Genomic DNA, 27,935 nt, shown 5'->3' with positions numbered 1-27,935 from the left:
CCTAAATCGACTAAAAGTTGTATTAACAAGATCTATGGTCTCCTGCGAAATGGACGCCCTATCATTAGAATGATTATCCGCTAAACCAGAATTAAAATTGACACGGGAATTTGATCACTAAACCGAACCGACGTAGAGCTTTTCTTCAGCCCTCAGCCAGCTCCAGGTACTTGTCTGCCTGATCATCAGCATGCTGAAACTATCATGCCAAAATTCCAGAATCAAGAGAAAATTTTAGCTTGTATCCTACCTATGAAACACATGAGATGTAAGGTAAAAACTTGTCAAGTAAAAGAACACGGTATTTCCTTTCCTGGAACATTCTGATTTGCTAGTTCAAGCTTTGCATGATCTTTTTCCTACAAAAATAAACTCTGCACTATTGACCTTGCTAATGGCTTGTGTTACAGTTACACTGATAGTACACCAACGGTGCTGAGTTAAAATATTCACAAAAACCTTGACATCTACAAATCCTGGTTCGGAAGGGTTGCCAACGCAGCTTGCAGAAGAGAAACCAAGTTCGAACGTAGTGTGGAGAGTGCATGGTTTACAGATAGTCCATTGTCAGTAAGAAAACCATCAGTCCCTCCCAATTGCTGAGCTTGAGCAACCTGACTGTCCAGGTACCATCGCACGCTGGCCTCCACAACATCCATCAGGCCAAGAGATGGATGGGTGTGCATCCATCTGGAGATGACAAGGCCAGCCAGTAGATATTGGCCCCTGAGCACAAGTTCAGATATGAAACAAGGAAACAGGACCTTAGCAAACAGTAGAGATTTGTTTATCTTAGACGTCTCTGGCGCATTCACTTCATTGTTCCACTGTACAAGGAGATCCTTCTGTGATGACCTAGCGAGATGTCCGACAAGATGGCATATATGAGAGAAAAGTTTTGAGTATTCCACATTGGTTATGATTTTCTGCAGGGCTCCGGATGACAAGACCAATACCAGCAGCTCCTGATCGTCAGCATTTGATGAGACAGACACTGCTCCTTCCCTCATTTTCGCCTCAACCATCTGTAGGCACCGCAACCTTGTAGTTTCATAAGGGAGTAGCAGCATTATTTTGAGAGCCATCAACGAGTCTATTGCAGATACAAGTTCAAGTAACCGGTTTGCTTCGTCATCCTCAATGAGCATGCTATGTCTGGAAGATGCTCGGTCCAGAAGCTCGACTATCTTATGCTGTTCACCAAGCTCAACTAGTTTTCTGATAATCTCCATCCAACAACCGTGGAGGGGATCGACAGACAATGAGGTGCTACCATGCTTTTTCGTAGGACTCTCCAACTCTTCTGGTAGGGCCTCCCAGCCATCATCCCAATCATCACTCCAATCACTTGTTTCTTTTGGTGATTCCTGAGGTGGAACATATTCTTCTTTGGAAGAGAACAATTGCTCCCACTCTTCTAACACTGTCTCCAGAACAGAAATACTCTCAACAGAAGCAGCACTTTCTGACAAGTGTAAGAAGCAAGATACTGCAGAATCAAGAGTCCCCAGGTTCTCTGGTGTGATGTTAGCATCAGGAAGAACTGTAGTGACCATCTGAGTAGATCTGAGTGCTACTAGGGTTCCCGTAATGCTGCTGGAGGGGTTATTACTGTTGTCAGCTACAGAAGCACCTGTCCCAGGCTCGTACCACAGTTCCCACGGCTCAACCTGCAAAACCAGCTCATTTGGAAGGGTTTTGAGGTTTCTACCAGTGATGCACTGCATCAGCTGCAGAGCATAGACCCTCAATTGGCTCTCTAGCTGCATGTTTTCGGAAAAGCTGATTAACTTCCCCCAGACACCAGATCTAATCATCTCAAGGGTGCCACCATGTTTCTCAGTTGATCGGCTCAGTGACGACAGCAACTTATGCAACAATATCTGAGACTCACTAGAACCCTTGATCAAATCTGACAAACAATCATCTAGAGTAGCACCGTAAAGCTCCAAGAGATCCAAAGGATTGCTTGGGTCTACACTCTCACTTTCCAAGTGTTCCTGTCTTCCATGGTATACTTGAGCTACACATTCAAAAGCACAGCCAGAAAGAATCATAGATCGACAAAAATATGAAATCTCCATTGGGATTCCATCACCAAGGCCAATTTTTACATACATGGAGATGGCATCCGAACCTTGACACACTGTTATCTTATCATCTACCAATAGCTGTCTGAAAGCCTTCATGCAGTGAGATAACCTAATCGAACCCAAGTATTCTGCCCTTCCATATGGGCAAGCATCCATTGACTCCACTGGTATGTCATCAATAAGTTTAATCCAAAGTATTACCAATGCATCCAGAGGTTTCTTCCATGAAGGTTCCTGTGGATTGCTTCTTGCTAAGTTGCAAGGGAAACAAAGCATGCAATACCTTCTAATGATGTATAAAATATCTGTAGCTGGAAGAACTCGGATGTATTCCTTGCAACTATCGTAGTTCGACTCAATTTCAGAAAGGACTGCATGCAGCTTTTCACAGTCTATGCTGTTTGATGCTTCAGTGCGACCTTCTAAAGATGCCAGCAAACCAAGGACATAATGCTTGTAAACACCTTGCTGTGATATGAGTCCCTTGGCTAGTACATCAACATACATACTGATAAGAACTTGTACCATATCAGCCAGAGCACTGACAGTTGAGGCATGGATATTCTTGCATACCTCTTCATTAAAATGCTCGAAGTTCAGATTATCCAATCCAGCTATGTTTTTGTAGTTCAAGCCATCAATGAAAGATACTTTCTTGCACTCTTCTGCAAGGACCTTATAATACTGAAATGGCTCAAACTTATGTGTATGGACATGTTCTGGGTATGTCAACTCGACATCACTTGTCCTTTTCAGATATGAGTGGCATGCTGAAAGGATATCATAAATGTAAGAGAGACGTTGCTTATTGTACCCATCAATCTCTGGATAGACATCTGAATATATCATATCAATCACACCCTTAGCTGAGTTGACAATGTCATCACGGAATTCAGAAATTTCACTCAGAATATCGTTGTTATCCCAACAGTTAGAGACAAGAGTGCAGCCCAGAAATCGTAAAAGCACCTACAATCAAGAACAATATTTTACGAGATGAGAAATCTGTATTGAAAGAAAATCTGGAACACGATGTTTCAAAATAAATTACAGCTGCACGCGTGTGTGTGTGTGAGAGAGAGAGAGTGAGAGAGAGAGAAACCTCAGTTCGTCGCAAGCCATAGGTCTCAGCTATTTTTACTGCTTCCTTTAGTATATGGTTTTTCTCCAGCTTTACAGAATCAATAAAGGAGAAAACCACATTTTTGATGTAATTGACATCACCAGACAAGAATTGAGATGTGTCTATATCAGGTAACACTTGTTTGAGCATTCTTGCTTGATCAGCCAGTCGTCTCTCCTCCTCTAACTTTGCTTTCCACTCTCTCCAGAATGTGGCATTTGCTTCATCAATTTGGTCTAATTCATCTGATCAAAGTAAAAGCAAGGGCAAGGAAAATGAGTTAATGGGTAATGGCCAATGAAATAATGCAACATCCAACTAGAGTGACTATCCACAGGTAAACAGTGAAAAAGTTCAGCATATATCTTTACATATGCCTACCTGAATCAATTGAGGTAAATTTCTCATGGAATTTCTCTAGCAGCAGATTTCTTCTTTGCTCAGGAGTAGAGCATTCTTTCTTGAAACTGTTGAGCGAGCTGTATGTCATTCCGACATTCATTATGCTGCTAATTTCTTGAAAACATTCTTGTTTCTTGAGCTCTTCCTCTATTATTTTCACTCCATTGAAAGGGTCCATGAGATTCAGGAGAATGGAACAGCCAAGAACATAATCCTCTTCATCAACAGGCGGCTCTATTACAGACTTTGCAAGTGACATGACTAGATCATCATTGGGAGAAAAGCCATTTACAGCCAACCAATGTATAATGCAATTTGTTGATTTAATTTTGGTTGACAATTGATGTCTCTTTATGGGATGGTCATTCTTCAAAGATTGTTTTTTACCATTATGCTCTTCATCATTGGACAACTTCAAAAGCCATGGCAATTCCAATGTGGAGAAGGACAAGAGTTTCCTGTTTTCTGCCAAAGTAGATTCCCAGCTATATGCATCTTCATTTGACAAGTCTGTGCAAACTTTAGATAGCATTTGTTTAACAATCCCAACATGATCTATGTCACTATCATGGCTAATGTCTCCTCTCAGGTCAAGTATGTCTTGCACACTTTGGACAGGCAGTGGTGTGATTGAAGAGCCATCAATTGAGAAATTTGGAGGATTTGTACCTGTTGAAATCATTAATTGCTCAAATTTATCATGCACATCGAGCTCTTTCCAAGCATTCAATAATTCACCAACAGATTCTTCGTCACAATGGCTGAGAGAGAAGCCCAATAACTTGCCACGGGTACTTGTATCCAGATTATCAAGCTGAGGACCCCTAGCAATTGCTGCACATAGATCCCACACTGCACCATGACCCTTTTTAGTCAAATTTAGACACAGATCAAATGCTAGCTGAAGGTCACCATTTACCACTGCTTCTCTGGCAATAGCCTCCTCCACAGCAGCTATTTCCTCTTCACTTTTCAACCCTAAAAGTTTTGCGACATCAATAATCTCTTCAAAGTGAAGATATGCCCCTGTCTGACTTGTAATAACCATTCGGATGATCTCCATAGGATCTTTAACCTGTCTGAATTGAACAGGAAGGATAGTCACCCCCAGATAAGGAAGTCGGACAGTTAGAGCATCAATTATATCAGTCTCCGCTTGAACACTTATACTATTAGGTAACAAGTTTAGGCATTCCCTGGCCTTCCATATCTGTAAATATTTGTACAGTCCAAGTTAGCATTAATCAACAATGAGCCAATGACATACAAGAAGAATATTTCTGTCATGAACAATTTAGAGATTAGCTTACTTCATTACAGGACAAAGTTGAAGCTGAGAAGAAATACTCCCTTGCAGCCTGGACAACAAGATTTTCAGCCTTTTCTGTGGACAAAGAAACTGAACTTGTTCCTCCTAGATAGTTTCTTGCTAGTGAGAACTTGCCAGCTTTTAGAAGCCCTCTAATAAATTCTACCAGCATAAATTCTGAATCAAGAAAAGGAAATGCCTTTTCTTGGAAGTGTTTCAGATCACGCCACATGTTTGCCCACTCATTGTCTGATCGAACAGGTTGGCGTCGACCAAATTTTGACAGGAGCAACCGTATAATTTGCTTTACATTCTTCTCATCTAAGTGTGCACTTAGGAAAAATTGTACTGGCTTTGGGACCTGCAGAAGTTGTATCATTTAAAACAAATAAGCATTAAATCACATCCAGCTATTGGTAGACAAGCCATAAGAATGGAAATAACACTGCTAATAGGCTTTGGTTTCTAAGGTGTTGCTGAAGCATTTAGCATTTTTTATAATTTTATGCATGCCATAAGAATCTTGAGGAATCCAAGGAAAATTTACTGCAGTTTCACATTATAGAATTGAAATTCAGAAGCAGCAAGGTTTGTTGAATAGGCATTAATACCTGATAATAAGCAAAGAGCCTCCCAACTTCAACATGGCCTTCAGCAACTTTTAGCTTCTTCTCCAGCATATCAAGAGATTCGATATCATCAAGTTGGTAGTCTCTTGAATCATGAGAATAAGAATCTCCTGAAGAACTCAAACCAGATAAAATTCTAGTGCACACATGTTGCATGTCATCAAAAGAAACCACAGAAGTGCCAAGAGCTTGCTTAGCATCTCTGAAATTACAATCTTCTTCACTAGCCAATAGAGATTTTTCTCGCTTTATCTTATGGTGCAACTTTGATAGAATTGATGACATGGTATTCCACTGGTTAGTTGCAGAGCATAGATAAATGCAGTGAACAGCTGTTTCAATCATCTCAGCAATATCATTGAAAAGCCCATGAATTGGTGACTCTCCGCAACCATTTTCAAATACAGCCAAGCAAATGGGGAGCTCACTTTGAGAAGCAATCTCTTTGAGCCATCTAACCAGGTAAGATTCTCCTGGTACTTCATTACTCAAAGAGCTTGAGTGTGATTTCTTTTTCATAAAAGGGATTGCTTTTTCTTCTAGTCGTTGAACAACTGTTCCTTCTTTGGCTCCTTTAAGAATGATTTTGAACTTCTCATAGTTAGGAAGATCTACCCACGTTGCAAGGTTCATTACAAACTCACTTAACTCATCAGAATATACAACTTGGTAAAGACATACAATATCATCAAAAAATGGCTCCAACTCTACAATGCCCTTTTGACATCCAAGCTCTATGATGGCGAGACAGTTTTCCAGCTGTCCACTTAAGCAGTCAATATCCCTTGCTCTGTTCCTGTACCACTCACAAAGTTCAGCAATTGATGGCCATGAAAAGCCAGAAGAGTGCTTTAAAAGCATTTCAGTCTTGATCTCTGAACTCTTGTCCAACTGACCAGGACAAGTGTTTATGTATGATGCCATCTGTTCGCACTCAACCCAGTCACCATCTCTTAGTATAACAACACTAGGAGGAGATTTCCCAGGTAGCAACTGACTATAACTCTGAACAGAAACAGTTTCTGGGATTGCAGATAAAATATGTAAAATGTCAGAAGACATAGTGTATGGATGACGCTTGAAGAGAAGATTAAGGGCACCGATTTTGCCACTTTCAGCCAGAGCAATAGCAGTTTCCACAAGAGGCACCAAACGGAATTTTTTATATTCTACAGCTGCAAACCTGAATAATAAGAATATCTCATTTAGCTAGAAAAGACAAGCAGCAAGCTAGTGTATTCCAAGAAAGGGGAGAAGCTGTACAATGATCAAAAGCGCATTTAACATACTGAGAAAATTTCCATGCGAGCAAATACTACTGAACCCACAAGTTGGAAACTTGCATTCTGAAGAATTGAAACCAAACAGCCTAAGCTTAGACATGTTCAAGCCAACTTCTAGACATGCAAAAAGAATCACAAAGCATTCACTTGGATATTGACCACCTAATCCTAATGTGCATATAGCTAGGGATGGGCCTAGGTTGACCTGTCGGTAATCCATGGCCAGCTCTAGTTCAACTAAATGAACTAAGTTTCATTTTTAAGATACATGCTCGACATTAACTTAACGTTGTTATGGAATTATTAATTATACGGATTTAGAAATTTCCTTGAATTGCTTGAAAGCTTGATGATCACATGATATCATTACCCAAATATCACCACAGCATGTTTCAGCTTGAAAGTTTTCATATTATATTCTACCATGAAGAATTTGGAAATATTCTGTTTTGCCATCACCATCTTCTCAACACTATGATCATTATGCCCTTTTGAAATTTGAAATGTCATGAAAAGTAAAGACAACTGTGAAAAAACAAAGAAACAACCAGGGATGCTTTTTGATAAAATGCATTAAAATTTCCTGATTTGCATTGAAGAGCTTTGTGATGCTGAATAGAGGCTGTGAAATACTGAAACATGTTGCAAAGTACTCATTAAGCTATTATGTATTTTAAAATTTTAAAATTACCATATGTATGAGAAACATTCCAATTTTCTCCAGCTTTTACATTACATCATCAAATATTTCTGAAATGTAATTTGTTTCCTCTGCTGCTGAAAGATAAATAGTTTCGCTTTTGTTCACTATTTTATTGACTTTTTGGCAAATGTTATATAATTATTCAAAATATATAATGGCATAATTGTCTATTGTGAAAAAAAAAATAACAGTCGATCAGCATTCACTGAACAATAACATCAAAGAGATAATGATGCTGATGTAAGAACAGAAAAGGAGAGCAGTGCAATTGTTATCTTTAAACTATTCCATCATACTCAAAATGCTCCATGCCTAAATGTGATGAAAGAAGATAAATTAATTAGATTAATATTTTCAAGGAATTGATATAGATCAAGACCTACAGTGTAGTTGTAAATAATCAAATTTACCATTGAAGTCATCTGACTATACCTACTTATCTAAGGAAAATCATTAGAATGGTTACAACATACCTTCCCATATTAATTCCCAAGAATGTCTCCAGCAAGTCAATGTACCGCAACAAACGAAGCCTAATGATGCGACAGTGCCATGCTGAGCCATCAATGCTATCATCTGAAAACTTGAAATGGTCTGTTATACGAAGGCCAAAAGACAGTAGAGCTTTCAGAGCATTCTCTGTTGGTCCAACTTTGTTTATACATTGTGACAATACAAATATTTGGTCTTTAATGTTTGCTAAGTATGACTCTATATCATGAATATCTCCATCAGAGCGCAACCACTGTGCTTTAAGTACTTCATCCTTATCTAAATTATACTGGCAGGCAAAATCCAAAGCCTCTTTGTATCGACTCTCTCTGATGAAAACAGAGTACATTTCTTGGACTGTAATTTTGGAGAATGATATCAGCCTCCAAAATATTTTATCCATCTCAGAACACTGATTGCTTCTAGAAACATTATGTAGGTTAGGCTTAGAGTCACAATCCATCTCCTTTTCAAATGTAGTGTTTCCTTCATACCTACTTGATTGCAAAACAAAAGTGTATCCTTCAACAGCTCTTGCCTTTTCCAGTTGCGGTGTAGATAGAACATTGTCATCATCTGAAACTATCCTGTTTCCACTGATGCTGTACATGCTAATGTTACCCTTTTCCTTTACCAACATCAGAATATTATCTGTCCACCAACTGATATCCTTCACATCAATCAGTTGTGTACCATTCAATGGAGGATGAAGTGAAGCAGAGTGTTTGTCATTAGCAAGTACAAAGATGCTGACAGAACCATTCAAATCCAATGTAGCAATATGCTTGCTCTGAGGTGAGATTCTGACTTTGCCAGATGAAACAAAAGTTGCTTGGTCCTTAGGAGGAAAAAATGTCCCTTCGAACTGCAGACTTGGACACGAAAGACTAAATTCCAGATTTCCATTGAAGTGCAATACATAGAGAAAACAAGCTCCTAAAACATCACATCAAAATATTAGGCACAACTTAAAACACTTGGCCAGTAGCTGTTCATAAAACCAAAATGTGTTCTTTCGAGATCAACAATTTTGATGACTTGGTTATTACACAATTTAATCATGTATGCAGTACAAAGTGCTATGAAGTGCAGGTTGATAACTACTCACAGGGGTAATATTAAAAACTGAAAATCAGTAAGAGCAAGGGCATACCAGAGGAGCCATTGGAGCCTAAAATAGCATTTGGATTCCCAACTAAGACCATTAACGAATGATTTTGGTGATAATCAACACATGATACACTATGTGGCAATTGAGGAGTCTTAGTTGATACCACATCTTGAATTAACATGGCAACCTTTTGCAGATTTGCTTCATGATCTTGTGTGTAATCAAATTTATGAACCATCCCATCACTTGTGAAAATGTAGAAACCCGGCCTACAAGCATGTACATATATATTAATAGTTCCATCCAAAGATATCAAAAAGTTGTGCATAATCACTTCAAGGGATATGTATAACAACCAATTAAGGATCACCTCTGCGAGCTTGAGCCATCATGCACAACTATATCAACAATAGGATAAGACAGCTTCAACTGACTGCTTGTTCTCCTTGTTAATGCCTCTCCATTTTCTTTTATAAAATGAAGTGTGTTTAAGTCATCCACCACACCTAAAATGCCTTGAGCCTCCAGCCAAGCCCCGTTTGTAAAAAAAGCCATCCTGTCATTATCTGACCAGAAAGAATTAGGTATCATGATCACAACATTTTTTATGACATAAATCTACATCAAAATCCAGTGCCATCTACTGCAGCACAACACACTGTAGACTCTTACCAGTTTTTCAAGCAATTCATAAGAAATGCTAAGGAAATAGGCTGGCAATGACTGAGCAATGGCAGCAGTGGTTCCAAACATAGATTAAAAAAAGTAACACTTTTTCACAAAATATCTAAAAGATGTGACTAGTGAACTGATAGTAGTAGAATTTTTAATAGTTTAAGTCATTCCAATATTCAGTGAAATTATTCTGCCTGAGCATGCAAAGTTTTAACTTGCCACCCAAATTGTTACCAGTTTTGTCAGTACATTTGGAGTCGACAGATAATTTCATGTAAGCTACCAAAGTAGTTAGCAAGTAGCAACAGCAATGCTGGTATGGTAGAACTACATCTTGCAAGATATTAGCCACTACTACATTTGCTCCTGCGGACATCTAATGATTTGAAAGCTTATAGTTTACCTATCATGGCCTAGTGGTGTTATTAACATTACAAGCATGAAAAGGCTAATGCCCAGGTCAAAAATGGACAATTTCCAGAACCAGCCATTTTATATACGATGGAATGTATTCTCGTCACAGATGACACTTATCACACAGGGATCTGGATCTCCAACACTATGTGAACTCGCATACCACGCCCAAAACATGATAGCTCAATACTCTCCAAAAGCATGAGAACCATGCATTGCTTACTGGGGCATTGCAACATTTGTGATCTCATTGCCACCGAACAATACTATAAAACTCAATGCCATGTACCAAGTAGAATGTTGCTTACTCATATATACGCTGAAAGGTGAAGCATAGCCATCACCCTTCCGCAAGACGGCGATGTGATTCCCAACAGCTACCCCCACATACTCCGCGTTCCGTGAAACGAACAAAGACGCCGCTGCACTTCTCCTGCTCTTCTTGCTCCAACCCAGTGTGCTGTTCCTACTCCACCTCTCCCTGAGCCTGCTTACACCTACCCAAAAAAAAAATGTGGCAATAGCATGTGAAGCTAGCGGTTAGGCGCATTGTCTCCTGGATGGATTTAGTGAATGATTTCATGCGAGGGAAAGAAGAGAGGGGGAGTGATTGTACCCTGCAAAGAGAGATAGGAGAGCACTCCTGCACCACCACTTGTCCCAGTGCCTTCTCCTTCCTGCCAATGCAAACAGTATATGGTAGATTAGCATGGCGGCACAAACAAATATTGCACGCGGAATTAAACAAAATTTGATCAAAATATTGCACAAAAACAGTACACAAAAAAAAAAGAATTAGAAGCCTGTGAGTCAATGCGATGAACTCAGACTATAATAATCCCATCCTCACAGAAGACGACCGCCCAAAAGTATGGAAATCTACAAGAAATTCTTCGAGCAACAGAACAAAAAAAAAACCCGCCATGAACCCACGCGTCCCACGCTAGGGAAACAATCCCGCGATCGGATTGAAGGCCCGCCGGTGGATGAGCGGAGGGGAGGGGAGGGGAGGGGGGGATGGGTCGGCGTCTTGAGCAACTCACACGGGGGATTTCGTGGGATCCCGACGCGAGGCGGCGGATCTCGTACAGCGCGTCGTCCTCCCCCGCCATCTCCGGCGCCCGCTACCCGCCGCCCCGGCGGCCGGAGATCTCTCCCCCCTCCGAGTTGGAGCTCGAGCTCGAGTCGAGGATTCGAGGAGTCTCACCTCTCTCTCTCGATGTTTTTTTTTCCTTTTTTTTTCATTTTTTTTCCTCTTTTCGGTGGTGTCACGACTGAAGTGGGCCGGGCCGGGCAATACTCTGATTCAGACTACAGAGTACGGAGGGAAAAAGTTTACCAAAGGTCGAGGCGAATCTATTCTTCGTCCCTTAACTGAAATAAAATATGTACCCCTAAACTCGCAAAATCCGTTTGAAAAAGGTCTCTCGACAGTATTGACTTATTTTTTTGACTGGTTTTGCTGACATGGCGCATGGTGGGTCCCACGTGCCAGGTTTTTTTTATTTTTTTCTCTTTGCTTCCTTTTCTTTTTCACTTCCATGCTACTCTTCTTCCTCTCTTCTCTCCTAGGCTAGGGCACAGGCAGCAGCAGGTTGGAGGGTGGAGCGTGGGTGGGTGACGATCGGTCTCGTAGGCGCAGGCGCGGACGGTGCCAAGTGGGGGCAGCAGCGATCAAGGTGGTGCCGGCTTGCAGACGCTGATGCAGTGGCGGCTGGGTGGACAACAACCAAGGTGGTGGCAACTTGCGGCGGCTGCGTGAGCAACGACCGGTCGCGCAGCAGTGGCTTGCGCGGGCGTGGACAATCCACGAACGTACGTTTTACAATCAGATTAGTACGCAAGAACCGCATCTGCATTTGCAATCAGCACACTGGATGGCACGAAAGAAAAATGCGTGAATGATGGAGTCTGGCGATGTGATGCTGCTCCTCTCCTGCCCCTCTTCTTCTTCCTTCTCTCTATTCATGTCGCTAGCTAGCTAGGTCCATGCATTGCATTGCATTGCATGACGTACGTTTGGATTTACTGGAGGCAGTGCGTAAGGAAGGAGTCGACGGCACCGAGGGCGAGGGGCGCAACAGATGTCGCGGCGGAGGCGCCGCTGGCAGCCTGGCACTACCCGGACCGGGTGCGGTGGCCGGCGTCTCGTAGGAGAGCACGGCGGTGGCACCAGACGCGGGGCGACCACGAGGGCGGCGAAGGCTGTTAGGAGTAAATGAGTAATCTTGTCATTAGTGAATTTCCATGTTTATTTTTGTTAGCATGCATGTATACGTATTGTTCAGCAAGTGCATCAAAGGTCTTAGTCTGGATCAAGGCAACTAAGTGATTTTTTGCCACTAAGTGATTTTGTGCCAATAGAATAGGTCCAGCCGTCCAGAGGAGTAGAACCTTGCATGCAAAGGCAAAGCTTCACGTGTATGCATGGCTGTGCTAGATGTTGGTAGTTAATTATGCATGTAATTAGTTTACTTGGTCATTAGTTTACCTAGAGAGTGAGAGGAGAGATTCGGGATTCCCAACAAAGGCGATCTTCTCCGTCGTCTCCATAGTCGTCGTCGTGGACGTTGTACTGCTGACAGCGTGTGACGATCGACTGGGAGAGACTGGTCGGCGCCCTAGTTCCACTTCCTCTCTTCTTCTTCTTCTCCGGCGAGCCGTGCCACCACGCAATCGATTGATCAATTGATCGTGAGGTGTTTATTAGTAGCTGGGGTAGCTCTAGATTATTCGGGAGCGATCGAGATGCTAGCTGGCCTGATCTCTTGGCTGCCGCAGCCCCGCCCGGTTGCGCCATCCGGCCGCTGGCTTGGCCGCCGCTTTGGTCACTGCCGACCGCGCCCGCGAGATCAGTCGTCACCCACCCGCGCTCCACCCTCCAGCTTGCTACTGCCCGCGCCCTAGCCTAGGACAGAAGAGATGAAGAAGAGAAGCATGGAAGAGAAAAGAAAAGGAAGCAAAGAAGCAAATTAAAAAAAATAAAAAAAACCTGACATGTGGGACCCACCATGTGCCATGTCAACAAAACCAGTCAAAAAAAAATGAGTCAATACTGCCGATGTACTTTTTTCAAACGGATTTAGTGAGTTTAAGGGTACACATTTCTGGTATTCCGGTTAAGGGATGAAAAATAGATTCACCTCTATGTTCAGGGACCTTTGGTGGACTTTTTCCAGTACAGAGTAACAGAACAAGGCGATTTTTTAAATATATTTTTCTCACGATTTTTTTGAGGAATCTACTTTTAATAATAATAATAATAATAATAATAATAATAATAATAATAATAATAATAATAATGGCTATTGTATAACGGGTTCTATTTTGAAACCTAATTGCAAATTTAACCCTTTTTTCACTTTGCAGTTTTAACCTGGTTTTCAAATTTGAAGCAGCCGTCTGACCGTAGTGTGTTAAGTGAGCATAACGGTGTTAAATGAGACATAAATAGATGCGTTTACCCTTGAATATTTGATCCTACTTCGTAAATGTTTATTGCACATTTGGACCAATTTTGTACATATGTCCCTTGTAACAAATAATTTAATGTAATATTTGATTTATGTTTAATATTTGAGATAAATGTGAATGATATTTGAATTTGAGCTGAATTTAGTTCAAATTTTAGTATAGTTTATTAATTTAATCAAACTTCAGTCAAATATCAATCAAATTTGTCTCAAATATTAACCGTAAATCAAACATTACAATTAAATTATTTGTTACAAGGTACAAATGCAAAAAAATTGGACCAAATGTGCAATAATCATTTACAAAGTAGGGTCAAATATGCAAGCGTAAAAACGTCTATTTATGTCTCATTTAACACTGCTATGCTCACTTGATAGACTACGGTCAGACGACTGCTTCAATTTAAAAATCAGGGTCAAAACTGTGAAGTGAAAAAAGATCAAATTTGCAGTTTGTTCTTAAAATAGGGTCAGTTATGCAATAGCCCCTAATAATAAATACTCAGTCCATCCCAAAGACACATTTTTTTGTTTCTTTGTCGTGTTTGACCATCCGTCTTATTTGAAAATTTTATAAAAAATTCAAAGAAATTAGTCACATGTAAAGTACTATTCATATTTTATAATCTAATAAAAATAAAAATATTAATCGTAATTTTTTTAAATAAGACGAAAAGTTAAACATTGTATGTAAAAACTGAAAAATAAGGTTATTTTGGGATGGTGGGAGTATATCCTTATGCTATTGGTTGTGGCAACGGCTATCGTTCACTAGCTGTGGTGAGCCTCCTGACCCCATTTAGTTTTCGAAATCAAGATTTGATGCTCGCGAACATTATAGTATGGAACTATATTACACTATTTTTATTGTTTTAAAAAATGTGAGGTTGTAGTTTTCTTATTCAAGTCAAAGACAATGATTATCACTAACGATGCAGGTGGGGCGGGTCGTGGGTGCCCTGAACCTGTCTGTAGCATCCGCAAGTTGTATTGTGGCAACCCACCGACCCACATCCGACCCACTGGGCTATTTGCGGCCAGACCATCAACCCGCAACACAAACTGCTATTAAACAGCATACAACAGATCATTGAAGCAAGTTATCCAAATTACCTCAATAATAATTGTGACCAGAAAATTGTTGTCATTTCAAGAACCTAGTTATCCGGATTACAGAACAAGAGTATGATCTATCTGAACAAAACCAGACATCGCAACCATATACGTATAATCAAGATTACTCAAAATGTGTTTTCCTGCTCGTCAAGATTTCTAGGACACAATCACGCAAGTAATGTCCAGATAGTTAGTGATGCTTTAAATGATTTAATGGAGAGATAGTGCTAATTCCTAACAAATCCAAAAAATATGTGAGCTGCCACCATGCTGGAAAGGCCAAACATGCCTCTTGCTTCGTCATTTGCTACTTTGCCACCGTAGGACAAGCGGATGTCTTCCCCAGCAATGAAGGAAGATAGGATCGTCAACGAGAGGTTTCAACCCTAACGACGGCGGCAGACGATGGCCACACACCAGGAATTGATGAAGGAGCCTTGTCGGCAGCGGAGGACGATGGGCAGGAAACGGGGATCAATGAGATAGACACGCCGGTGGCGAAGGACGGTGGACTGGGGACAATGGGTAGGCGATGGGGATCGGCATTGGGGGAGCCATGGGGAGTGGCGTCTAGGTTTGGCTGGTGCAAGCAGTTTTTTGCGGACGAGTTGGTGGCATCGCTGGGCTTATTTGGTCCGCTGTATCAGCCCGTTAAAAATGATGTGGGCTTGTGGACACTACTGATGGGCTAGCGACGTAGGTCAGCCTAGTAGGCTAGCGACAAGAACTGTGCCACCTGCAGCATTAATTATGACGCCTTACCGTATACCATAAATTATCCCGCTGTAACCGAGATCTTGCCGTAAGATTTGAAAATTTTAATTCAAACTTTTTGGATGAAATTTATAATGTTTTTTTGTTACCATGATATCTGCACAATAACGGTCTTACCATGGGGAGTTCATATGGAGGAGTTAGTGGTGGGATTAATTATTTGTCACGCCTAAAAATGTACACCAACTTTTGAACAATAACATGCATTCATTCTAGGTCCAAGACCAACCTTCGTACACACTATAAAAATTCAAAAAAGATTCATCGTCTTAATAAACAAATAAATATACTGTCTTAATGACACAACGAAAAAACAAAACTAATGTAGCTTTTCTGAGAAGCAACGGCAACAACACAGCCCCATTGGTAGCACTGAGAGTAGCAACTCACCTAATCTTCAAACGACTCCTCGTCTAAAGCAACTTTGGCTTCTAAGAAAAGGGAGAAAAGCAAGGCAGAGTACAATTACGGTACTCAACGAGCTACCAACAAATGCAAGAAGAATACATAAGGTTTTGAAAGAAAAAAACAACTTATGCAAAAACAACAGGTAAACAAAAGCAAAATAGAATAAAAGATAATTAAATAAGAGTATTAAACCAATCTCTGGTTAGTGTTAAACCACACAGCACAAGGCCCAACACTAATATTGTGCTAAACCATATAATACCAGTGTTTCCACCACTATTATGCTAGACAATATGATACCAAAGATCCCACTAATACTATACTAAACCATATGATACTACTCCCACTGATACTATGTTAAACCATATGATCATATGATATTGGCTCAACTATCTCAACAAAATTTACCGTATTCATTTAATTATAAAAAACAATGAAACTAATCACAACGAATCTCTTCGATTACCCAATAATTGTGGGTGTGGCTATTTAAACAGTTTTACTCTGTTTAGAGGTGTACAACTTTATCCACAAAACAGCCTCACATGCATACCCGTACGCTGGCATGTCACCACAACATCCCTTAAAGAGACTGTGACAGAACCCTTCACATAACACACTCCAAACCATCTACACCACAGTGAGGTTGCATCTTCTACACCCTAACCCAGTTTGGCAATACTACCCCCTTGTGCCACGACATATCCGGCAGTCAATCAATCCATCCCTAGACCAACCTAACTCCTTTACTTTCCACCCTTGCCTAGGTGCCTACACTACTAAAGATCCCTACAAATATGACGGCCCAACCGTGACGGAGCCCAAGAGCCCGTCAGTGGAAAAGCCATCTATGACGGGTCGTCATAGGGCCCGTCACAGATGGATGCGTATGGTTTGGCCCGTCACCGCTCATAAGTAATACGTGACTCGGGCAAATTTTGGCCCGTCACCAAAAGTTATTGCTGGCCTTAGTGCAACCCGTTACTGGGGCACACGATCCGTGACGGGCACTGAGAATAGGCCCGTCGTAGATGTATCATCTTCGACGGGCCAAAGGTTAAGGCCTGTCAGAGATGTCCTTTCGGTGACGGGCCTCGAAGTAAGGCCCGTCAAAGATGTTTGTTCCGTGACGGGCTTTAGATTAATGCCCGTCACGGATGTTTTGACCTATGACGGGCAGATGTTTAAGGCCCGTCAAATAAGTGTTGGACTGGCCTAAGGGTTCACTATATATATATATATCAATGTCGATCGCATTCCATATCCCACTATTCATATTTTTGGTAGGAGGCTAGAGGTGGCAAGTTGTTGATCCGAATTTAATTAATTGGGAAAAAGTGTGGTAATATACTCAAGGATACATAGCAATAAATATTGAATAATTTCAGTATGTCTAAATTTCTATTGTTCATGGATTGTAGTGTTCCGTTCTTGTTGTTTTAAAGTTGAAGTGTGGAGAAGCATATATTTCGCAAAGGTAAGAGAAAATAAAATATAAACAAATGATATACACTAGTAACAGTATATTTATAACAATTTTTTTCCTGTAGGTTTGACCATGGATAGAAATTGGATGTATGCAGTCGACCGGTTGAGCGAAGAGTACAGAAGTGGAGTCCAGGACTTCTTAAACATTGCCGAGGACCACATGAAAGGAAAGAATAAAAAATATATGACATGTCCATGCGTTAATTGCAAAAATGAGAAGATGTTTGCCGATCGAGTACAAGTACAGTCACATCTGATTCGTCGAGGATTCATTAAGGGTTAGACGTGTTGGACAAGTCATGGAGAGGAGGAGTCAGTTAGTACCGTAGGACATGGAGAGACGGGTGAACAAATTGAAGAACAAGAAGAAGATGGCATGTTTGTTCCATCTCCTTTAGGCGGTGACATGATCGATATGGAGAATGATAGTCTTAATGCAATGTTACGGGATGCTGAGGATGCCGATTATAACCAAAAGGACTATGAGAAATTCACAAGATTTGTGAGCGATTCGGAGACACCGCTATATGATGGATGCAAAAGAAAGTATACAAAATTATCTACAACCTTAGATCTGATGAAGTTGAAAGCAAGCAATGGTTGGTCTGACAAGAGCTTTACGCAACTACTGAGTTTATTGAAGAACATGCTCCCGGAGGATAACACCATACCGAAGACGACGTGCGAAGCAAAGCAAGTGTTGTGCCCCCTGGGTTTGGAGGTTAGAAGGATTCATGCATGCCTAATGATTGCATACTGTACTACAAAGAGTATGCTAACTTGGATACATGTCCAGTATGCAAGGCTTCACGGTTCAAACGTAAAGATACAATTAACGAAGGAAAGAAGTCGAAGAGAGGTGGTCCAGCAAAGGTAGTTTGGTATTTGCCGATTGCTGCTTGTTTTAAGAGGATCCTTGCTAATCCCGAGAAAGCTGAGTTACTCCGTTGGCATGTGGAAGGTCGTAAGTCCGACGGTATGCTAAGACATCCTGTTGATTCAATGCAGTGGAGAAACATTGATAGGATCTATCCACAGTTTGCAGAGGACTCGAGAAACATGAGGGTGTGCTTGTGTACAGATGGAATGAACCCGTTTGGAGATATGAGTAGCCGTCACAACACTTGGCCTGTTCTCATTGCAAACTACAACTTGCCACCGTGGTTGTGTTTCAAAAGGAAGTACATCATGTTATGCTTGCTAATACAAGGACCGAGACAACCGGGAAATGATATTGATGTGTTTTTAGAGCCAGTTGTCGATGACCTAGAGATCCTTTGAAATGAAGGGGTTCAAACATGGGATTCGTACGGGCGGGAACAGTTTAATCTTCGTGTTCTACTGTTCGGCACAATTAATGACTGGCCTGCTCTTGGTAACCTATCCGGTTAGTCAATTAAGGGGAAGAATGCCTGCATCGACTGTAAAAAAAACACACGAAGTTTGTGGCTTAAGCATTCCAGGAAGATGGTTTACTTGGGTCATAGAAGATGGCTACCAATCCGACATCGGTACAGGAGAATGAAAAGAAGTTTCAATGGGAAGAATGTCACGTACTAATCACACAGTTGCTTCCGGTCGCGATATGTAATATTCTTCCGGTTGATGTCTGCCACACGATCATGAGTTTGTGCGCCTTCTTCGATTCCATTGGACAAAAGGTTATCGATCCAGAAAGGCTTGACGATCTTCAGGCAGACATTGTGAAAACTCTGTGCCACATAGAGATGCAGTTTCCACCCTCTTTCTTTGATATCATGGTTCATCTTCCTGTCCATCTTGTGAAGCAAACCAAAGCATGTGGTCCATGTTTTCTACGGGAGATGTACCCATTCGAAATGTACATGTGTATTTTGAAGGCATACGTCCGTAACCGAGCAAAACCTGAAGGTAGCATCATTGAAGGGTACACTACTGAAGAAGTGATTGAGTTTTGTGTTGACTACATGTTAGAGACAGATTCAATTGGTGTTCCAAGATCTCGTCACGAGGGGTGACTAGTAGGTGTTGGCACCGTAGGTAGAAAAAGAATCATCCCGGATCAACTCACTTACGGTCAAGCTTACTTTACGGTCCTGCAACACATGGTTGAAGCAGCGCCATACTTCGATGAACACCTAGCGAAGCTTCGAGAGGACCAGACCGACCGTTCGGAAGAATTGATTATCAGAACTCATAACTCTTGTTTTAATGAATGGTTTAAGAACCGCATTAGAGCTTCACAAGATAGCCATAGCGAAACGCTAGAGAGGCTAGTAGCTGGTCCCTCATGGGATGTGGACACATGGCAAGGTTACAACATCAACAGTTACACCTTCTACACCATTTAGCAGGATGATAAGACCATAGTGCTAAACAGTGGTGTCCGTATAGAGGCAATTCAAGATCAAGTTAGGTCAAACTCATACTATGGGCGCATAGAACACATTTGGGAGTTGGATTATGTTAAATTTAAAGTGCATCTATTTCGTTGCCGATGGGTCAATCTACGTGGAGGAGTGAAGGTTGATAAGCAAGGTTTCACCACAGTTGATTTTAGCAAGGTTGGGTATGCTAACGAACCATTTGTTCTTGCTAAACAAGTTGTTCAGATATTCTACATCAATAACCCGACAAACCATAGGTTGCATGTTGTAAGAGAGGGAAAGAGAAGAATCGTGGGGGTCGAGAACCTCGTCGACGAGGAGGATTATAACCAACACCTACATGTGGATCAACACGTCGAACTTGATGATCATGTTGGTGATGGGGTTGGATATGTATGTTCCGATCACCGGGAGGGAGAATACATGTAGAACATCATAAAATATATTGTGTAATGAATTATAAACTATATTTTATATTCTAAAAATTTATCCAACACTGAAATTAAATTGTGTAATGAATTATAAACTATATTTTATATTCTAAAATTTATCCAGCACTGAAATTAAATTGTGTAATGAATTATAAACTACATTTTATATTCTAAAATTTTATCCAACATATGCTCCAGCGGGGGTCGAAAGTGAGACCTTCGGCTATTCTCCTCCCTTCTTCTCCACTGGACCATTCTGTGTTCCGTGACATGTGCTCAAGCGAAAAGCTTATGAATATATCCTCGAAGACTTTGTCAACGCCCCATCCGTGACGGGCCCTAAATTCCACCCCGTCACAGATAACGTATTAGTGACGGGCGCTAACGTGCAACCCGTCACAGATACCTTAGCTGTGACGGGTTGTACTATAGGGCCCGTCATAGATAAGTTATCGGTGACGGGCTACACTTTAGGGCCTGTCACGGATCATGACATATATATATATATATATATATGGTGCCTAGGGTTTTCATGCACTCCACTCCACTTCGCACTCGACTCCACTCCACTCTACCGCCAACACCCACCCGTAGATCTGCCGCAACCACCGCCGCCGCTCAAACACCGCCACTGCCGCCAGCGCCCCGCCCCCCTGCGTCTACGGCCTGGACCAAGAAGGACACCGCCGCCCAGACCGAGAAGACCACTGTCGTCGCCGGCAGGAGCAAGAAGGCCACCGCGACAAACACACACACTGTGGGATGAAAATCCAGATCTAGAGCGCGAGAAGCGTGGCTCGGCTAAACAAGCAAGAAGTGTTCCTCTGAAGAATCCGAACCCCATCGAGAGCGATGCATAGGAGTGTAATGTTCCCACATCTAGCGAGTGTGGCCTTGACTTGCTCAAGGCAGTGCTAGGAAGACCATGTTCACTTCGCAACCCTGTCTTGAGCAAGTCTAAGGCACACTTGCCAGATGCAGGAACATTACACTCCTATGCATCGCTCTCGATGGGGTTCGGATTCTCTGGAGGAACCCTTCTTGCTTGTTTAGCCGAGCCACGCTTCTCGCACTGTAGATCCGTATTTTCATCCCGTAGTGTGCGTGCTTGTCTCCTGCACTAGAGTTTGTTTCTTCTATAAGCGAACGGTATAGAGTTTCCTCACGAAGTCATCATTAATTACCCTATAATTACTACCTTTACCAGTACTTAGGTTAGATTATAGGTGTTCGTTACATCTTATTCGTGATGTGTTCTTAACGTATACATGTTGAGCAATGGTTTTATGTTTCCGCCTTTATTATTAGGAAAATTTACAGGACATACAAGCCGACTGTGTCCGAAATGGCCGACCAATAGCCACAACCGTCCTCACCCACTAGTGCAACCACATTAGGTCGGAACCGTAGGTCGCAGAACAAACTTCCTGAGACCAAGTACACCATCACCGAGATCGATGGGACTGGAACACCCACTGCACCTAAAATCGCGGCGAAGAAGTTTGCTAGTATTTGCGGCATTCTAGGTCGGCGGTACTTTAGCATAATCCACAAACACGTGGACCAGGTGACTCCGGCGGAGAAAAACGAGGCCTGGGAAAGGTTCAAGGGATGTTATGACTTCCCCAAAGAAGCTGAGAGAGCCCTGAAGGAAAGAGCGATGCAGATGATGGGTACGGCTTGGAAGAACCTGAAGTATAAGCTACACTCTGAGTACGTGCTCAACCGCAACAACCCAACCCCATTTGATGAGTACTCACACATCACACCCGAAGTTTGGGAGGAATTTAAGCAATTGAAGAGCACGCCGGAGTTCCAAGCCATTAGTTCGGCTCACAAGGAGCTGCAAGCTAGGAATGAGCATCCGCACCGGTTAGGAACGGGAGGATACATAGGGAGAATGGACCAATGGTGCAGGGAGGATGAGGCCGCCCGAGAGTCTAACATCCCGCCTCCTTTTGGCGACATCCCGGATGAGCGCGCGAGAAATTGGGCACGAGCACGCGCAAAATCCAGTGCCGATGGGACGGTTTCCTTCCCGAACCCCGTGGATGCACAAGTGTACCAAAATATAGTGAGTTTGCAATTTGATTAACATCACATCCTCGTAGACATGTGTCGTCGAACTCACATTATCTAACTAAACTTGTCTTGTCTCGGTTACTCTAGTTACGGACCTAGAGTCCTCGCCAAGCGAGGTCCAATCTAAGCGGAGGGAGGATGACCTACTCACCAAAGCGCTTGGAAACCCTGAGTATCGAGGCCGCACAAGAGGAACTGGTTCGACCGTTCCTTCGAAAATTGGCCTCGCTCAGTATAGCTGGCAGTACAAGAAAAGGAAAGTAAGCATGGCGGACATGGAAATTCGCTTGAAGGAGCAAATACGAGAGGAGTTGCGGGAGGAATTTAGTCAAGAGCTTAATGCAAAGATTATTGAGGTCGAGGAAAGCATAAGGCATCAGCTTGAACAGAGACAGATGGTCGTAGTTGACGAACCACCTCCCACCGTTGTAGAAGAAGTATACCCTTCATAGTGGAAAAGAAGCTGCACGTCAGCAGAAGTTGGGGATGTAGCTCCTGCGGTGCCTGCCGCAGTTGATCACATTCAAGTAAGTAGCGACCTATTCGAAACTTGATCATTTTTCAGTATGTATATACATCCTTACATTAAATACATGATTTCAATGCACGTAGGATACCGCCATGTGCATCTTACGAGTAAGGGTGACACCCACCTGGTGCTGTGATGTTGCGGAGGGCCAAGTGTACAAGCCAACTGATACCACGAAGGTGCACGGCGCGGACTTGGTTGCTGGACACGCAAAGGTCCAAGTGGACATGGTTAAGGACGACTGGCTGACATGGCCGTTACAAATCCCTCCCAGCAACGAGATCATGACACTAGGGGCGACTCGTGGGAGTTTCATCCAATGGCCCAAGGACCTAATTGTCATTAAGTTGGCTCCTAGATCTACTAAGCCGTCGGCTAAGCCCACTGCTCCATCTTGCCCATCACCTTCAGCTCCCACCGTTGTACAACAACTACAGACGCAAGCTAGAGTGGAAGCTAACATTGATTTTGGCCCTACGATGGCCGACTGTCGTAAGGAAACCCATGCTCAATCGTCGCCTCCAATGGTTGCTTCTAGAAAGGGCCGTGGAAAGGGAAAAGGCAAGGGGAAGGCGCCAGGGTCATTAGCTCCCAAGAAGCTTAAACCTTGACATTGTAGTGGCCAATCCACATCAATTCAAGTTAGGCATGCCTTTGGTTGTAGACAGCGTCCTTGGCAAAATGGGGTCTTATTCCCAACAACTACATGGGTACTACATGGAGAGGACCAATGTGTCAAGAAAAAACAAAGATTCATCCATAGTCGGGTACCATGGTCCCGAGCCATTCCTATCGTCACCCGTGTACTTCGTAGTGGGATTCGACGATTTATGCGACCTTTTTCGACAACGGGCGATCGACACAGGGTTGTTGAAGTGCTACTCCTTGTAAGTAATGATAGCCTTAGTATAGATTAATTATGCGAGTACAATGCACCGTACAATACTAATTGTAGCTTCTTCACTTTTAGGTTATGTTGGAAAGAGTCCTGACGGACAAGAAGCCAAGTAGGCTTTCTAGACCCTCAGCAGATTAATGACACGCAACTGAACAATGCTTTGGAAGCGGCTATCGAATATCTTAAAAACTGCTTGTGGGCACACCAAGACAAAGACTTCATCATGTATACACATAACCAACAATAAGTACTCCATCCATAGTTAGAAACTATTTCAAAACATATATCCTCGATTCATAACCAGAAAATACGTTATGAACGCAGATATTATTGGATTTTGGTGTGTATTGTCCCTAAATGGAGTAGGGTTTACTACCTCAACTCTCAAAAGAGTGACAAGTACAACTTCTCTCCTCTAACCTCTACCTTGGACTCTGCATGGGACCAGTATGTCCTAAAGGGGGCAAGCATCAAGGAGGAAAAGCAAACCTACACCGCCACCTTGACTTCCCTATCCAACAACAGGTAGGCGACATGTGTGGTTTCCACGTGTGCCACCACATGCGAAATCTTATTATGCAGGTGAAGAATTCAGATCTTGAGGTTTGTGTAATGTTCCATTACTACGGGTTTACTTATAGTATTCTAACCACGTTATGCAACTTTCTAATGTTTCGTCATCATCTCTGTTACAGGCAAATATAAATAATATCAACTCCCACAACTTCGGCAATATTAGAGAAGAATTAGCTTCCTTCTTGCTTTCGGAAGTTATATCACCAAAAGGATCTTTTCATGCCACTTCAATGCCATCCTAAACAATTTTCCCTCTAGCTTGTGGTGTAAAGCTAAACAATTTTTCCGAGTAGCTGTGTGTGCTATAAAGTATAACAATTTTAATTCCCTGTAGCTTAAGGTGCAAAGCTAAACAATTTTTCCATACTTTTTAGCTAACTATGTGTTTACAAATATTTACCACTAAGATGCTATATATCATGTGTTCTTGTATATATTTACATGATGATTGCCGACGAAGTACAATACTTGCAATGCACAAATATTAGTATATATCTATATTGCTCACCAAATACAACTGTTGTAACTAAATATTTGTATTTATCTCTTCTGGGATTGTATATTTATGCGTGTATATTCCAGAGGGCATGGCTAGCAATCCAGAGGCTAGCCGAAATACAAATTTTACTTTTTTTATTTTATTATCGGTGACGGGCTGTAATAAAAGCGCGTCGCTATTGCATTATTCGTGACGGGCTTAGAACCTACCGGTGACGGGCTGTAATTTTAGCCTGTCAAAGATAAGTTCATGCCCGTCCTACGTAATCGCCTGGATGCCTATCGGTGACGGGCTATAAAATGAGCCCGTCACAGATGACTAGTATCTTTGATGGGCTCTATTTCAAGCCCGTCACGGATACGTTATCCATGACGGGCTGTAACACCTTCCGTGATGGCCAACGTTGAGGCCCGTCAGAGATGCCTACGATCTGTGACGGGATTTTGCCCGTCAGTAATGTATCGGCCTCATCTGTGACCACTCAATACTGACCAAGCTAGCGTCCGTCACCAAAAGGCCTTTAGGCCCGTCACAGATGTCATGTTCCGGTGTAGTGCTAGGAGAGGAATGAGCTATATGTCAAGTCCAGTCGTTGCCCATACAGGCTTGCGGTAAGTACAGATATGCCTTATGAGAGTTTCCTGTGAACAGATCCTTAATTACCATGAGCACCACTTGCAAAACCATTGCACTCACAGTCCAACAATAATCATGTTTTAGTTGTTTTAGGGAAAACACCTAACCACAAATATTACCATTACGACAAAAAGTCCCCACTTAATTAAATAAGAATGAATATAGTGTCTCAACCCAAATTAAATGAAGTTGACACTAAGAAAGGCTAAGCAAATCAACTTAAATAAAATAAAAATCGCTATGACAATTGGCTCTAAAGCGTAGCACAACTAACCCATAAGAATGTAATTGCAAAAGCAATGCATGTTTGAATATAAAAGTACAAAAACAATTTTAAAAACTAAGATCAACATGCTGAAGGGTTTAGCAACAAATTGCTAAGAAATTGACTTGCCTTGCGACTCTGGTACGGCTTGGACCACCACTTCATAGTAGGCCAGACATTGGGTTTCGCCGAAATATAAAACAAGCAATTTAAAACACTGAAAATAGTATATTGGGCCATTGAAATAGTAAAAGAAATTATTTTTAAAAGATTTTTGACAAAATTACTAATCCACTGCAATTTGAATGGGCTTAAACAGACTTCGGATTAATTAGTTATAATTTCTAAAAGTTATGTTGTTTTCTTGCTTAACCTGGAAAAACGAGTTAACGACTTTTTTAACGCCAACATGAACAAAACAGGGGAACTTACGAGAAAATGGAACTTACCAAACAGGAGATAGATTAGTAATTCACGCACGAATCGCAAATTCGCACGGTGGACTCGTTGACAGGAGGACCGGAAAATGTCGGAAGAAACACGAGTCCGCATGATAGGGTCGTGAACGTACGGTAAAAAAATAATGATAGGGTTAGCGACAGGATTAACCACAGGATTTAACAACCCGAAATTTAACAACTCGCTAAAATAGAAAATTTAACGATAGGGTTGACTCGTTAACAACTTTAACAAAAGATCAACTTACAAATATGAAACGGAGAACTCACACTATAGATTGAACATTCGTTAAACGACTCGCTAAAAACCTAACCTGCAAATGATCTACTAGGTCAGTTTCGTGCGGTTACGATCCACGCGAAACAGTGACTCGCGAGCGCGATTTAAGCAGGAAGAGCAGCAGTGAAACACATGCCAAAACCGAATTTCGGACAGCGAAACCGAGCGGCAGCAGCATGGCTAAACCGGCAGCGGCAACGGCAGCAAAAACTCACGCGAGAGCAAGGTTTCACACGGTCACAGGCAGTGGCAGGAGGCGCGGCCGGCTAGACAGACCTGGCGGCGGCTCGTCTGAGGCTAGGCTCAGCCAGGAAACGCAGGCAGCTGCGAAACGCGACTTCGCACAGGCGCAGCTAGGGCAGGGGTGGCCGGCGGCTTTAACGAAATTTATTTATCTTCACTGCAACTTTAGATATTTATGTCGCGTATGTCTACGTACTTTAATGAATAAACACCATCACCTTCTAATTATATATCAGGGTCCTATAGAAAATTCATGGGCTTAATCCATTTGGCTAGGATATCTCCAATGTGGGATTGAGTGGCATTATTTGAATAGCTTCAGATTTTATGGGCCCTTCAAAGCCACTTTACATCGTGGAGGTTGTATCATCATTCGTTCTTCAACTCAGTTTTGTTCCAAGGCCACAATTTCAAGTGGCCTCATTGTGAGATCCCTAATAGAATCACTTTAAACAAATATTCTAAAACCATAAGTGTTGGGTTTAATCTTGTTGCATGCATTTGTGAGTAACTTGCTCATTATTATAAGTAATCCCTCCGTTTCATAACGTAAGATGTTTGATTTTTTTACTTACAATATTTATCATTTGTTTTATTCAAAAAAAATTGGAAATATCATTTATTTTGCTTGTGACTTACTTTATTAGCAAAAGAACTTTAAACACGAGTTATCATTTCTTATATTTATACTAAATTTTTAAATAAGACAAATGATTAAATGTTAAAAAAAATCAAACATCTTACGTTAGATTACAGTGCATATCAGCCGGCCCAACAATGAGCTTTGTCGCTCCCCAGCGAGCGGAAATGGATCCAATACATCGGTTGGCTACTCACGCTTAGGCTTCTTGGAGTGCGAGGCGCACGAGGGGCAGAACCGACCAGTCGCCGGCGGGGACGCGGGGGAGGATGGTCGCAGCCGTCGCACAACAGCAGCTCCACCGCCAAATTCCCGGGCGTGCACGCCTCGCAGCAGACGCCGCGCAGCGATGTGGTGGGCCATCAGCGAAGTTTTTTTTATTAAATAAACATTTTTAGCAAGTAATTTTATTACTAAATCATCGGGCAAAATTTTAAACTGAACCTTTTGGTCACGTCAATATTGGTGGTGTGACAAGACAACGTTGCTACGCAACCTAGTCGGCGTGGCAGTCTCGCAGGCAAGACAATGCTGTGTGG

At 42.0% G+C, this 27,935-nt stretch overlaps 1 protein-coding gene across 2 annotated transcripts; it reads right to left on the bottom strand.

The window, feature by feature from the left end:
* Positions 1–96: 96 nt before the first annotated feature.
* On the bottom strand, positions 97–11,501 carry LOC102710541 (MAG2-interacting protein 2). Of its 2 annotated transcripts, XM_006663857.3 has the most exons (11): positions 11,278–11,501; positions 10,851–10,911; positions 10,543–10,731; positions 9,516–9,711; positions 9,188–9,414; positions 8,016–8,970; positions 5,539–6,739; positions 4,929–5,288; positions 3,598–4,828; positions 3,196–3,461; positions 97–3,062 (listed from the first exon to the last, which is right to left on the bottom strand). In XM_006663857.3, the coding sequence occupies exons 1-11, from the start codon at positions 11,344–11,346 to the stop codon at positions 468–470; spliced, it is 7,350 nt and encodes a 2,449-aa protein (XP_006663920.1). In that variant the 5' UTR covers positions 11,347–11,501; the 3' UTR covers positions 97–467. The 2 variants fall into 2 exon arrangements, with proteins under 2 accessions (XP_006663920.1, XP_040385831.1); XM_040529897.1 differs by lacking the exons at positions 10,851–10,911; positions 11,278–11,501 and having other exon boundaries at positions 9,516–9,701; positions 10,543–10,620.
* Positions 11,502–27,935: the final 16,434 nt, after the last annotated feature.

Source organism: Oryza brachyantha, chromosome 12, assembly GCF_000231095.2.
Source record: "Oryza brachyantha chromosome 12, ObraRS2, whole genome shotgun sequence".
Taxonomy (NCBI): domain Eukaryota; kingdom Viridiplantae; phylum Streptophyta; class Magnoliopsida; order Poales; family Poaceae; genus Oryza; species Oryza brachyantha.
Note: the sequence above shows the minus strand (reverse complement) of the source record. Positions and strands in the feature narration are given on the sequence as shown.

Excerpts from the sequence above, each read along its gene's own strand:
- LOC102710541 (XM_006663857.3), bottom strand. The coding sequence starts at position 11,346 with ATGGCGGGGGAGGACGACGCGCTGTACGAGATCCGCCGCCTCGCGTCG. Across the intron at positions 5,289-5,538 it reads GGCTCTTTGCTTATTATCAG|GTCCCAAAGCCAGTACAATT; the intron begins GTATTAATGCCT and ends CAACTTCTGCAG. Across the intron at positions 4,829-4,928 it reads CAACTTTGTCCTGTAATGAA|ATATGGAAGGCCAGGGAATG; the intron begins GTAAGCTAATCT and ends AAATATTTACAG.